The 14,077-nt window shown below is 37.7% G+C and overlaps 1 protein-coding gene across 1 annotated transcript in view; it reads left to right on the forward strand.

The window, feature by feature from the left end:
• Positions 1–14,077, forward strand: part of LOC147915047 (uncharacterized) — a 111,770-nt gene that overhangs the window by 76,757 nt on the left and 20,936 nt on the right. The window contains exon 19 of the mRNA XM_087441351.1: positions 8,480–8,584. Within this exon, the coding sequence (XP_087297477.1) occupies positions 8,480–8,584 (105 nt within the window). The remainder of the gene's footprint in view (positions 1–8,479; positions 8,585–14,077) is intronic.

Genomic DNA, 14,077 nt, shown 5'->3' on the forward strand with positions numbered 1-14,077 from the left:
TGACTGTACTTGTACACCATTATTCATTGCAGCATTATTCACAATAGCTGAAAAGAAGAAATAACCCAATTGTCTATCAACAGATTAGTGAACAAACAAAATGTGGTATATCCATACAATGGAATATTGTTCAGCCATAAAAAAAGAATGAAGTACTGATATATGCCACACCATGGGTATAGTTTTGTGTTAAACTCAGAGTACTCACAGTAAGACAGTCTGAGCCTTGCGGTATTAAACATCTAATGATAATTATTTTTCAGTTTACACATACAGCTCCTTTCTCCCAAACGTTGTTTCACTTGCCACCACTGAGGATTGGTAAGAATGAATTCTGTGATGGACTGCCACTTCATTTAACCAAAGCTCCCATTTCCTCTTGTTGGCTCACAGTGTCAGACTTTTTTCCCACAGAAGACTTACTGCAAGGCTCCAAACTAACTTTTGTCAAGCCCACCCAGATATACAGATATATGTGTATAAACACTAGTGTTGGATGTGGATTGGTTCAAGAACTTTTCCCTATTATGCCTAGTGAGTAATATATTTTTTAATTCTTAATATCAAGTGTGGTGCCTACATAGACATTTCTCACTGAAGGTTAATTCAATGAATTAGCATATATATCATGTTTCTCATCTAATGCTTATGCTGTTATATTTACTTTGTTGCATCCAACTGGAATACTCTCTTCCACCTCCCAAACTCTACCGCATAGGCGTGGACATATGAACTGCCTAACTGATACATCCTTTAAGGTGCCTTTTACAAAGCCTTCTTTGAAGCCCTATCTACACCTCTATATTCTATTCCTCCTGCTAGCTAGCATTAGTTACATCTCTCTGTTACTTTATATCTTTATAATGTTGTCTCAGTTATTGAACTTAGCACACTTTGTTATAATTATGAGGCTTTATATCTGTCTCCCTTTATATATGAATTAATAAATGAGAGAATTAATGAATGTGGGAAGATGAATCAAGAGATGAACTGAAATTAGTAGAAAAGAATAAGAGAAAATGATAATTATGTGAAGTAATAAAGAACTAATAACCATTGCTGCAATAGTAGAGTAATAATTAGTCATCAGCCATTCCAAAATGGACACAATGGTTAAAAAGAACAGGAAAAAAGCATATTTGTAAAAGACATCAGATGAGAATTATGGTCTTTACTTTTTTGCCATTGGTACTGTTATGAGAGGTTTGGGGATTTGATTGGAGACGTAAAAGAAACTTCCCATTCCAAACAAATGGACTGAAGGTATATTTTATTATATAGAGGATAGTAAAGGCGATAGTCTGCAAACAGATCTGAATAGGTCAAATAATAAGAGGGAAAAAACACCAGCTCGACTGGAAAGGGAAAACATCCATATCGGCTGAGATAGCAGCAGATTCGAATAGGTCATATAATAAGAGGGAAAAACATCAGATCGATTGGAAAGGGAAACATCAGATTGACTGAAGGGAAATGACACAAATCAACTGGAAAGAGAAACACCAGGTTGACCGAAAAGAGAACATATTAGATTAATCATTTTACAATAAATCAATTATTCACAACATTCACGCCCCATTGCCAGGAGAGTCCTGTCAATTGACACGGCTGGGCAAGGATCACACGTCCTGGGCAAGGCGTCCCTTCCACAGGTGGAACTCTCACCAGGCCTTGGTTTCCAGCAGTTTATATAAGCAGTTACAGAGTTTATAGAGCAAGCATTTTGTGTTTCCGTGCACAAATGGTTATCAGTGGCATAGGTGCACTGAGCCCCCTGGCTGTCATCCCAGCCCAGTAGTTGTGTATGTGCATTGTTTACCCTGGTTATCATCCCAGCCCCGCACAGATGGCCAGCCTGTCCCAGGCTGTGGTGCCCAAAGGGCCTTGAAATTTTTACATATTGTAATTATCTCCATGGGAGAAGGGCCAGTTCCCACCACGCAGAAAGCAGCTTTTATATTTCTTTTTGTGCTGGTGGCTGTAGGTCAATGGAGCGGCCAAACATGGCTGTACTCAGGTCAAGACATTTTCGGCCATGGCTGCCTCCATTAACCATAAGACACCATATGCACAGACAATGAACTTTGTACACAAGTACACAAGGCATATCCAAGAACCCAAAATTTAATCACTACAATAATTATAAAACTATTTTGCAATAAAGGACCCAAACCCCAAGGTAACTAATCAAATAACCCCTTAAAATATGAAATATTATTAATTTGATCTTGTAAATTATGTACACCATTAAAGATAACATTATATAAGGTAACACATAGGCCTAAAAAATTAGCTTATAGAAGTCCAGACCAGCCCCCATCACAGAGGGTAGCAGAAAGCAGGGTAATAGAGAAATTATAATTAGTTTTGTGTAATTGGTCAGATATAGGCTTATACTGAGAAGTTGCTTGATGTTTCTGAGACCAAACTTTTCGGCCATTCATAGTCCAGGTTACAGGTCCCACTGGTGTAGAGCAGTTGGTCTAACAGTGCAGGGTCAAAGGTTGTTTTACGGAGATATTAGTTGGGGTGTAGGTCTGCAGCAGAGATGGAGTTGCAGCATAGCATAGCGAGCACAGCAGGAATATCTATTTATGTAAATAAACAGAATTTTTAGGAACATGATATAATTGTTTACTTTTTAGATACATGACTATGAGTGTTGCAGTGGGCCCTTGGGCCACTACTTCTGCGGCACAGGGAGCCGCATTGGGTGGGTGTGTCACCGCACCTTTGCTCCAGGTTTTCATCCATCTGTAGACCCAAATCCTTGTATTTCTCTTTTAGTCAATTCAGTTGGAGGTTGCCCTTGTGACACATTGGAGTCAGGAGGGGAAGTATCAATAATTGTCCCATTTATTTTTTAGACTTTATAGTTAGCACTGTCACTACCATTATATAATATAAATTTTTTTTTTTTTTTTTTTGGTAATCTGAATCAGTGACTCCTCCTAGTACATCAATACCTATTGTTGCCAGTCCAGAGTGTTCTTTTAACAAACCAAAGGCCGGCCCCGTGGCTTAGCGGTTAAGTGCGCGCGCTCCGCTGCTGGCGGCCCGGGTTCGGATCCCGGGTGTGCACCGATGCACCGCTTCTCTGGCCATGCTGAGGCCGCGTCCCACATACAGCAACTAGAAGAATATGCAACTATGACATACAACTATCTGCTGGGGCTTTGGGGGAAAATAAATAAAAAATTATAACAAACCAAAAGTGTTTTTGGGAAATTGTATCCTTATCCCAGTAGGGCCTATAGATTGCTTTTTAGGGGGCAATTGAATAGAATAAACAGTAGATAAATTCAATCCAGCCGCTTCGGCCGTGGCACGAAAAGGCGGTTTAGCAGATTGAGTCAAGGGCCAACAGGTTAAGGTCATAAGCTCATGGGTGGCGGCTGCCACTTCTGTAATCTTTGCTGGTAATAACCTTGACAGAAGAGCAGTACTTAGATGGTTGTGCCACCCCTTTCATGAGCCATGACTGAGTTTTCTCAATTGTTGTTTAGGCAATCCATGCATTTGTTTTATGAGGCCTGCAGCTTGGAGGTAATAAGGTATATGATAAATCCATTTCATATGATTTTTTTTTTGTATAAGTTTGAATCAACTTACCTGTAAAGTGGGAACCGTTGTCATTCTGAATCTGCCTTGGTGTTTCATAGAATTTTATGGCACTCTGTTGGGTGGCTGCTTTAGCTGGCATAGCTAATAAATAACCAGAATATGTATCAACAGCAGTGCAGGCATAAACATATCCACAAGAATTTGCGAGGTATGGGCGGGAAATAACCGCTTTTGAATATGACCTTGGTGGGGTGTGGAACTCCCCATTTATTTAATTGTTGGCATAGTTGGCATTGTTATATTGCAGTGGCAATATCACCATGGGTGACAAGGATTCCCCTTTGTTGCGCCCACCTGTATGAAGTTGGTTTTCCCAAGTGTCCACTCTTTTCATGGACCCATCGTGCTAAGCTGGGGTTGTGCGTTGCACGACTTTGCACAGCTGATCAACATAAGAGTTATATTTTTGTTTTGTAGAAATTAAAGAACTGTGAGCATCAACATGTAATACAGTAACAATTGTGTTTTGGCATCATAATCATATGTCTTTTTATAATTTTTTTTAAGTTAAAAAAACTTTAATTTTGGCAGAAGTTTATCAAAAATATCAAAAGATTTTAAAACATTTGGTCAAGTAGGAAACAACGCCTAGTTATTCATTTAATCAAGTTGACAGCAGAAACAGTGAAAGCAAACAGAGTTAAAACAGTCAAAAACAAAAACAAAAACCTTAAAGGGAGAGACTTCAGTTCTTCTGAACATAGGAAATTATTTTAACAAAACATAGATGTTTTGTCTTTTATATAGACTTACTCAAAAGAACACCTTTTAATCTCTATATAAAGAGCAGACCAAAAGTTTAAGAAAATTACCTTTATAAGAGAGAAAGCCAAATCCTAATTTGTTATCAGCTTACTTTAGCCAACTTGACCATGTACAAAACTTTTTAGGGCTTTGTTTTTATAAACCTTTGTCACTTATTTTTTGTATTTAGAATTTGTCCCATGTCTTTTTTTTTTATTTTAGGACAAATTTATCTTTTTTAATAAAACAAACAAAAATATTTTTATTTTTTATATATTTTTTACAGATAATATACGTTTTGGTTTTTTTGTATATAGACTTTTTAGAAATATGTATTTTTTCATAGAAAATTTTTTAACATGCACAGAACATGTTTATCAATAAATGCAAGCATCTTTCAGTTTTTCTGAGATAAGAAACCAAAGGCAGACAAATCTATGCTTAGTAACCAATGTTTAATGTTTTACCTTATGTGGAAATGACCCAGAGACTCAATAAATTTTTATTAACTTAATTTAGCAAAAGCTTCAAGTTACCAAAAAGATTTTGGAAGTTGTTTTTGAAATACCTTTGTCTTTTAGAAGTCTCTGTGTATTAATTAAAGATTGCATTTTATCATGAGAGGTTTTGAATCCTCTCTTTTAAGGGTGACCCTTAAGGTGAACTCATCTGAAATAGAAGTTTTCCAGAATAGCCAGCACAATTTTAAATTACTTTAAAAGTTTACTTATTTTTACTTGCTTAATTTTAGATCAGGAATTCCAGGGGAGTTGAAGTGGGGAAGCTCAGCAAGAGAGGAGAGAGGAGCAGCAGACTCAGCTTAGGCTGCTGGCATGTTTAATTATTTAATTATTTTCTCTTAAAGAGGCAGTACAGTATTCCTGATTTTATTTAGAAACCTCAAAAGATTAAAATAGGCTTCCCACTAGTTGTTTAACTTTTTAGCTGGCTCTTTCCAATTGCATATGCAACTACATCAGTTTTGGTAAACTGAAATTGCCCCATTTTGGCCACTTTCTCTCTGGAGTCCATGGGATATTGTGGCCATGTGGTGTTACAAGAAAAAACTATCTTCTTCTTGGATATGGGCTCCTAGCTGAAGTCAGCCCATTTAGCCAAGAGGTGGCCCAGTGGGCTTTTCTTGGGGACAGATGGAATTCCCCTCCTTCAAAATTACAAGCATACAGAACAGACAGTTAAATAGGATCCCAAACAGAACAGATAGGTGCATCTAATAGATTCTGGGTAAAAGTCCTATAATTATTCCCACTCCAGTAGGGATAGCCCTGCTTCTTAAAGAGACAGGACTCCAGATGGAGGGGAAGGGAGTTTTCGGTGTAAGCAAAAACAAACAAACAAATAGACAAACAAATAATTCTAGAGCCTATTTCCCTGTCATAAGAAAAATGTGCCCAGGGTCAGCAGTACCGGGTCAGATGGAAAGCACTGGGAGCAGTCCCTAGGGCAAATCACCTAGGCAGCTGCTGGACTGTTTCCCAGGACATCCCACCCGGCCCAGGGCCACCGAGCCACGGACAAAGAGCCTCCTGGCTGGCTCGCCAAATTATTATTGGATACATATTCAGGCTCTCTATTTGTCACTTAAGAGGGGCCAAATAAAACTAGAATGCCAGGCTCATGGCAAGGAAAGAGTTCCTATTTTGGGTGACATCAGCCGGGACTGTAAATCTGAAACTTCCTTTTCCAAGAGTACTTTCTCCCTTGTATTTTATCCTTATCTTCTATAGCCCAACGATAAGCAGTCAATAAACACCAACCTCGCCGTGCCAGAAAAGAAACATCATCTCTCTCTTTCTTTTTCCCCACCGTCTGCAAAGCTTTGGTCACATCCAATGATTCATATCTCGCAGACGATCATCCCAAGATTCACATAATCCTGACCTATGAGCCCACTCCCCAGCCAGAGTGGAAAAGGGAGGGTCCTCCCATCCTGGAATTTCTTCCACCTTGGCTTCAGTTACCTTTTGTTTGAACAAGAAAGCCATCTCCTTAATCGAATCCTGCTCACAGCGCCAATTATGTTATGAGAGGTTTGGGGATTTGATCAGAGACGTAAAAGAAACTTCCCACTCCAAACAAATGGACTGAAGGTATATTTTATTATATAGAGGATAGTAAAGGCGATAGTCCACAAACAGATCTGAATAGGTCAAATAATAAGAGGGAAAAAACACCAGCTCGACTGGAAAAGGAAATCATCCACATCGGCTGAGATAGCAGCAGATTTGAATAGGTCATATAGTAAGAGGGAAAAACATCAGATTGATTGGGAAGGGAAACACCAGATCGACTGAAGGGAAATGACACAAATCAACTGGAAAGAGAAACACCAGGTTGACCGAAAAGAGAACACATCAGATCAATTACTTCACAATAAATCAATTACGCACACCATCCACACCCCACTGCCGGGAGAGTCCTGTCAATCGACACGGCTGGGCCAGGATCACACGTCCTGGGCAAGGCGTCCCTTCCACAGGTGGAACTCTCACCAGGCCTCCGTTTCCAGCAGTTTATATAAGCAGTTACAGAGTTTACAGAGCAAGCATTTTGTGTTTCCATGCACAAATGGTTATCAGTGACATAGGTGCACTGAGCCCCCTGGCTGTCGTCCCAGCCCAGTAGTTGTGTACGTGCATTGTTTACCTTGGTTATCATCCCAGCCCGGCACAGATGGCCAGTCTGTCCCAGGCTGCGGCACCCAAAGGGCCTTGAAATTTTTACACATTGCAACTATCTCCATGGGAGAAGGGCCAGTTCCCACCACGCAGAAAGCAGCTTTTATATTTCTTTTTGTGCTGGTGGCTGTAGGTCAATGGAGCGGGCAAACATGGCTGTACTCATGTCAAGACAGGTACCTGCATGAGTTTTGTGTCCCTGCCAGAAGTGCGAGTTTCCAGAGAAAATAACGATTGTCCTATAGAGTTGATGAAGTGATGTGGCAGCACAAAATGTTTTTCCTAGACTCTTAGAGTCCATTTTGCTAATGTAGATTGACTCCCAGAGAGCCTGAAATTATAAATTGGAAATGTACTCCAATAAAATAGTGGAAATAATAGACTCTGCCTGGAGTTTCTTCACAGTATAGGTATGTTATGTTTTTATTCTAAAGCTGTATCTTTTTTTGGATCTCAACTAAGTCTTTTCTTATAGCTAATAGGACAGTTGATGTCATTATCTTAATGAATGGAGTAAAAGCTGTTACAGGTAACATCTTAGAGTAACGCCTAAGAATAAGACGCTACTAGAAATCTAGGAACTGAAGTCTTTCCACCAACTTATAATTTAATGCTCTTTCCACGTCATGATTGTATGGGCTTTTAAAAAAAAATCTACTATCTCAACACTTCTTTAAAAAATGTTGGGGCTGGCCCAGTGGCGTAGCAGTTAAGTTCGTGTGCTCCGCTTCGGTGGCCCGGCCCGGGGTTTGCAGGTTTGGATCCATTTATCAAGCTATGCTGTGGCGGCATCCCATATAAAGTAGAGGAAGATGGGCACGGATGTTAGCCCAGGGCCAATCTTCCTCAGCAAAGAAGAGGATGATTGGCAACAGATGTTAGCTCAGGGCTAATCTTCCTCAAAAAGAAAAAAAAAGTTTACGTATAAATGCCTAGAGTTAGATGTTGTATTATCAAAATTTTCGCAATAAAATTTCGATGCTCTTTGTTGTTTCCAAAGTAATTCTCTGGAGTCTTTGCCCAATAATTAGCGTATCTTCTCTTATGGTGGGAAAACTAAATTCTAGTTCAACACAATAAATGGTGAAGGAAAGTCTTGATAAAGTTAGAGGTGATCTCAAAATAAAGCAAGTACCTGCTGATAAAACTATTTAGATCAGCAATCTATATTATCCTAATTTACTACAAGGTTTATACTCATAATTGCATGTTCTGTTGCCTTGACCATCATTCGGAGATTATACTAGTATTAATGAGAAAGTCTATCTGGAGGCCCAATGGCCTATTTGTTAGGTCAGGTCTCTGTTCATCCAGCAGATGGACGTAATGCTGCAAAGACTGTTTTTTGAATTATATGGAATCGTGACATCATTCACGTAATGCCAGAAGTCTCCATTTCTTTTGCTTTGAAGGAGGAGAGGTTATTGTCAATGATGTGAAAAACGTTCCAGGAAACATGGGACTAGAACTCAAAGATCAGAAACACTGGGTGTTGGTGAGCAATCTGCCAATTAATGGTAAGAATTTCTATAACAATTCTATTTCCTATCTAAGTGAAAAAGAAAGATTGTCCAAAAAACCTTTTAGAAGGCATTACTGTTTTATCTCAAGAAGAAATACCAACTGTGTCACTTCATTTTTAGTTTGGGAATCAGTTGACTCTAGTCAGAAATCCTGCGACCATAGATGAGAAGTGCTATTATTCTTGAATCTACTGTGAGTCCCTAAGTTTAAAAAGAAAAAAAGGAAGGCATTGAAAAGTATTAGAATGGAAATAAATGATAAATTACAAAGAATAAATGCAAGGGGGGGGGTGGTTCTGCTTGCTAGAGTCCCAGCAATAACTGCCTTAGGTGCCAGTGAATGAAAGCGTGGCCTTATTAAGAATTTTCTCCATTTCATATTTTTAAACAAATTGTTGAGAGTAAATTTGTACTTTGTAGGGAAATGTAAAGTCTGACTTTGTGAAATGATGACTTCTATACTGCCTTAATGAATCTTCACATCTCCTGGGTGAGATTTGATTTGTATCTTTTTTAAAGCTGATGGAAAGATCTATCACAATAGGCTGAGGGATGGTATGAATGCCTTTAAAGATGAGCAAAAGACATAAGATATTTAATTTTGATAACTGCCACCCTTCAAATATTTTGATGGCATATTTATATTTTAATCCATCTGTACTTTATGCAGATATCTATGTTATATCTGAGGAGGGGAGTTTCATAATTTATTGTAAGTTTACAATCTATAGCAAAGAAAAAAAGTCTAGTCTGAAGAGTGATTAATAAACAAAAAATTAGTAATTGCTAAGGAAATTTACTCAGAAAAAGAAAAATTTATCTAGATGTCACCAACAAAATGATTGTGCTCATTGGATAGAAGTATGAAATTTGTTATCCCCACTGCTGTATTTCACTGAGCAGTTCATCAATTTCCTTTAAAACTTTCTGCTATGTGGACTGGTCAAGGGAAGAGATTTTATTCTAACTCTATTATTGAACATCTTTTAAACATTTGTACAGAATTTATTTAGCCATGGTGTTTGTGCTAAAACTTACAACCATATCATACAAGAATTAATTGTTTTGATCACACGTAAGAGTCACTAAATTTTGGTCTTATTCCTTTCCATTTCCTGAAGGGGAGGGGATGATTGATATCAATAAATTATACACTGTACTGTAAAACATGAGGTTGAATCTCGCAAAAAAATTATCTTAAAAATCTGAGACAGAACCTGAAAATTAATAACTGAGCATTTAATATACCATCTAGCCACTCAGGAGGTCTTGGGCTTATGAAGTGATGAAAAGAATCTCTAAAGCTACTGACTTGGCACTAAGAAGACATTTTAAAAACTCACAGAAGAACCCATCTCTAAATAGAAATAAATGCTATCTTAAAAACTTATATTAAGTTTGTTATATGATCAACTTCTTTCACTGTGAATCACGAGCAGTGCCAAGGTTTCCAAAGACCATAAAAGGACAGAGAAGAGTCAGGCAAAAGAAAACAAATTGGAGACAAGGAGAGTGGAAATAAGATGAAAACATTTTAAATTAAGAAATCAAATCTAGGTACATGCAGCAAACATCGAAGTGAAGGCTTAACAATTACTCAGCAGAAATGATCTGGGAGTTCAGGCAAATGAGAATGGCTCCTTGTTATTGTTTGGAAGGATGAACTTTGTGGTCTACAGCTCTAGGTGCTAAACTACCTTAGGCATATTTTACTCTCTCAGGTTGTCCCCAAGATAAGGTAAAAGGAAACAGGTTCTAGTTTTGTCTATCCTATTGAATTTTTCTGAACAATTAGAAAAAATCCAGTTAGTCTGATAGTCCTATTAAAAATGTTAAATGATAATCCAAAGACACGAATTATATTTTCTCTCTTTTTTATGTCAGTAATACAATCAAATTAAACTAATAGCTATTAGCATTAAACTCCCTGAGTGTCAGGGGTACTAAGCACCCTACAATTCATGGGACTTTTCAACACAATTGAAGAATTGTTCCACAAGAAAATGCCAATAGCATGTTCAGTAATTGAGAAACTCGGGGGCCTAATCTGGCTTCTATTTCCATACTCTTTCACAGTTGTGGTACCATCATTATTATCCTAGTAATATGAGCTAGAATCCTGAGAGTTAACCTTCACTCAACTCTCTCTGACTTAACTCATTGTATTACAAATGAGTATCATTCTTCCCTTCTATAAAATGTGAGCTTCTTTTGCAGAGACTATGCCTGATTCTTCATTGTGCATCTTTATCCCTCTCACAGCAAAGTACCTTTCACATATTAGGCAGGTAATAAATATTTAATGAATGAAGAATAAATGAAAGGAGTTTCTATCCAAAATGAGAGAGAGACAAAAAGAATGCCAGTGCTGAGTAGTGATAGTACACTATTGACAGATGCCTCAAGTATTTGCTGACTTTGGTACTTAAACCCTTTATAATAATCTCATACCAATGATTAGTACCAAGATGTTGTCATAGTTATCCCACACAGAGTGAATTGTCTTTTAGCATTGCAAGAAGTACTTTTGTCTTATTTGCATTTAGGAACTCATATTCTCAGGGAAGCTTGTAATCCATTGCAGTCTATTCAATTCTCAATGACGTAGTAGGAAGACAGTTTCATTTACGGTCATGCATCACTTAACAACAGTGATACGTTCTGAGAAATGTGTCGTTAGGAGATTTCGTCGTTGTGCGAACATCACAGAGTGAACTCACACAAACCTAATTGGTATAGCCTACTACACACCTAGGCTACGTGGTACTAATCTTATGGGACCACTGTCGTATGTGTGGTCCATTGTTGACTGAAACGTTGTTATGCAGTGCATGACTGTACAAGAGCGAGTCTGCAATTTCTTTTCTTACTTGCTTCCAATTTCTTCTCTGTCATCTCTTCATTCTATTCCCATGTCCTTCTAGTTTGAGTTACTGGATGTCCCTTTTTGGGTTATAATTTACTTTATTGGGAGTAATTATGATTTCATTATGGTTAGAGTTATCAGAAGACTTTGTGAATACCCAGATCCACCTCAAAAAGAAACCCTGTACCCTTTTTTTTTTAATTATTTCTTTTTTTCCCCCAAAGCCCCAGTAGATAGTTGTATGTCATAGCTGCACATCCTTCTAGTTGCTGTATGTGGGACATGGCCTCAGCATGGCTGGAGAAGTGGTGTGTTGGTGCGCGCCTGGGATCCAAACCCGGGCTGCCAGCAACGGAGCATGCGCACCTAACCGCCAAGCCACGGGGCCGGCCCGAAACCCCATACCCTTTAAGCTATCACCCTTTTATACTCCCCCCCACCACTCCACAAGACCTAGGCAACTACTAATCTATATGCTGTCTCTATAGATATGCTGATTCTGGACATTTCATATAAATGTGATATTATGTGGTCTTTGTGACTAACTTCTTTCACTTAGTATAATGTTTCAGGTTCATGCATATTGTAGCATGTATCAATGTTTCATTCTTTTTTTTTTTTGGTCTTTTTTTTCAATTTTTTTCTTGTGGTAAAATACACATAACATAAATTTACTATCTTAACCATTTTTAAGTGTACAGTTCAGTGTTTTTAAGTACATTCATATTGTTGCACAACCATTACCACCATCCATCTCCAAAATTCTTTTCATTTTGCAAAACTGAAACTTTATATCCATTAAACAAAAGCTCCCCATTCCTCTCTACCCTCAGCCCCTGGCAACCACTATTCTACTTTCTGTCTCTGTGATTTTGACTATTCTGAGTACCTTATATAAGTGGAATCATACAGTATTTGTCTTCTTGTGACTGCTTTATATCGCTTTGCGTAATGTCCTCAAGGTTCATCCATGTTGTAGCATAGGTCAGAATTTCCTTCCTTTTTAAGACTAAATAATATTCTGCTGTCTGTATATACCACATTTTGCTTATCCATTCATCTGTCAGTGGACACTTGGGTTGCTTCCACATTTTAGTGATTGTGAATAATGCTGCTATGAACATGGGTATACAACTTCATTCCTTTTTGTTGTCAAATAATATTCCATTGTGTGTGTGTATACATTTTGTTTATCCATTCATCAGCTGATGGGCATTTGGGTTCTTTCCACCTTTTGGCTATTATAAACATTTCCAAACATACACGAAAGTAGAAAAAAATAATATAATGAACTCACATATACCTATCACCTAGATTCAACAATTTGAAGATTTTGTCACTCTTTCTTCTTTTTATTTTTATTTTTCTTACTGAAATTGTTCAAAGCAAATCCCATTTCATTTTGTCCCTCCATACTTCAGTATGCATCTCTTAAAAATATGGGCCATTTTTTACATAACTACAATGCCATTATATAGTTTAATTTAAAAATTTCCCACTTAGATCTAAAATACTTTTTGCAGTTAATTTGATCAAATAAAAAACCAAACAAGGTTTACACACTGCATCTGTTATGACACTTAAATCTCATGTAATCTACAGCTGTTCCTCCACCCTCCCCCTCTTTTCTTCAGGCACTGATTTATTGAAGAAACTGCCTGTTGCCAGTTGTCTTGTAGAATTTCCTGTATACTAAATTCTTCTGTTTTCTCATTTATCTTGTTTCTCTATCCCCTGTATTCTCTATAAACTAGAAGTCGACTCTGATGGCTTAATTATTTTCAGTTTCAACATTTTTTGACAAGAATATTTCATAAGTGATACTGTGTACTTCACATTGCATTCTATCAGGAAATACAGATCTATTTTATCTTTTTGAAAATGGCTATACCGTTGTCCCAAATTATTTATTTAAAAGCCTATTACCACTCCCTACAATTTGAGATGCCATCTTAACTACATCCTTGATTTCTATATGCACTTGTCTATTTTTGGAATTTACATTCTGATCTATTGGTCTGCTTATTCATGCACTGACACTAAATTGCTTTGACTATAATAACTTTATAATGTTTTAACTCCTCACTCTCCATACCCATACACACATACAGATGGCTTCCTCCCCCTGCCCAGATCTGGCTGTTCTTTATGGAAATGTCTTTTTGGTGTGACTTTTAGTAGTAGGGTATTTGTCTATTTTTTTTCTCTTTCTTTTGCTGTGTAACATATTCCCTAGGGAGAAGATGATTGATGTCTTAGGGTTTGGAAACCACTTAGGTGGTCAGAGGACGTATCACGTGTACCTACTTATTATCATGCCAAGTTGAAATCCCAAGATGATGAAGAAATATGAAGGCATATAGTGCACCTTTATTTCTTGTTTTCTTTGGTACAGAAATATTGACTATCCTTTCAAATTTAGATTGAACATCAAAATCTTCCACATTCAATATAGATCTGCACTATTCTGAGTCAAGATTAGACAATGTGGTGATGTACCCACTTGGCTATAGCTCAGGCCTCCATGGGTACAGACAATGCCTCACATGCCTCAGTAGGTGTGCGCCAGTATGAGTGCTCCGTGGACATCATGAGCTGCCCATTAAGAAGCTCAGGAAAGG

This window comes from Ceratotherium simum, chromosome 16 (genome assembly GCF_057802395.1).
Source record: "Ceratotherium simum simum isolate JZ-2026a chromosome 16, ASM5780239v1, whole genome shotgun sequence".
Taxonomy (NCBI): Eukaryota; Metazoa; Chordata; class Mammalia; order Perissodactyla; family Rhinocerotidae; genus Ceratotherium; species Ceratotherium simum.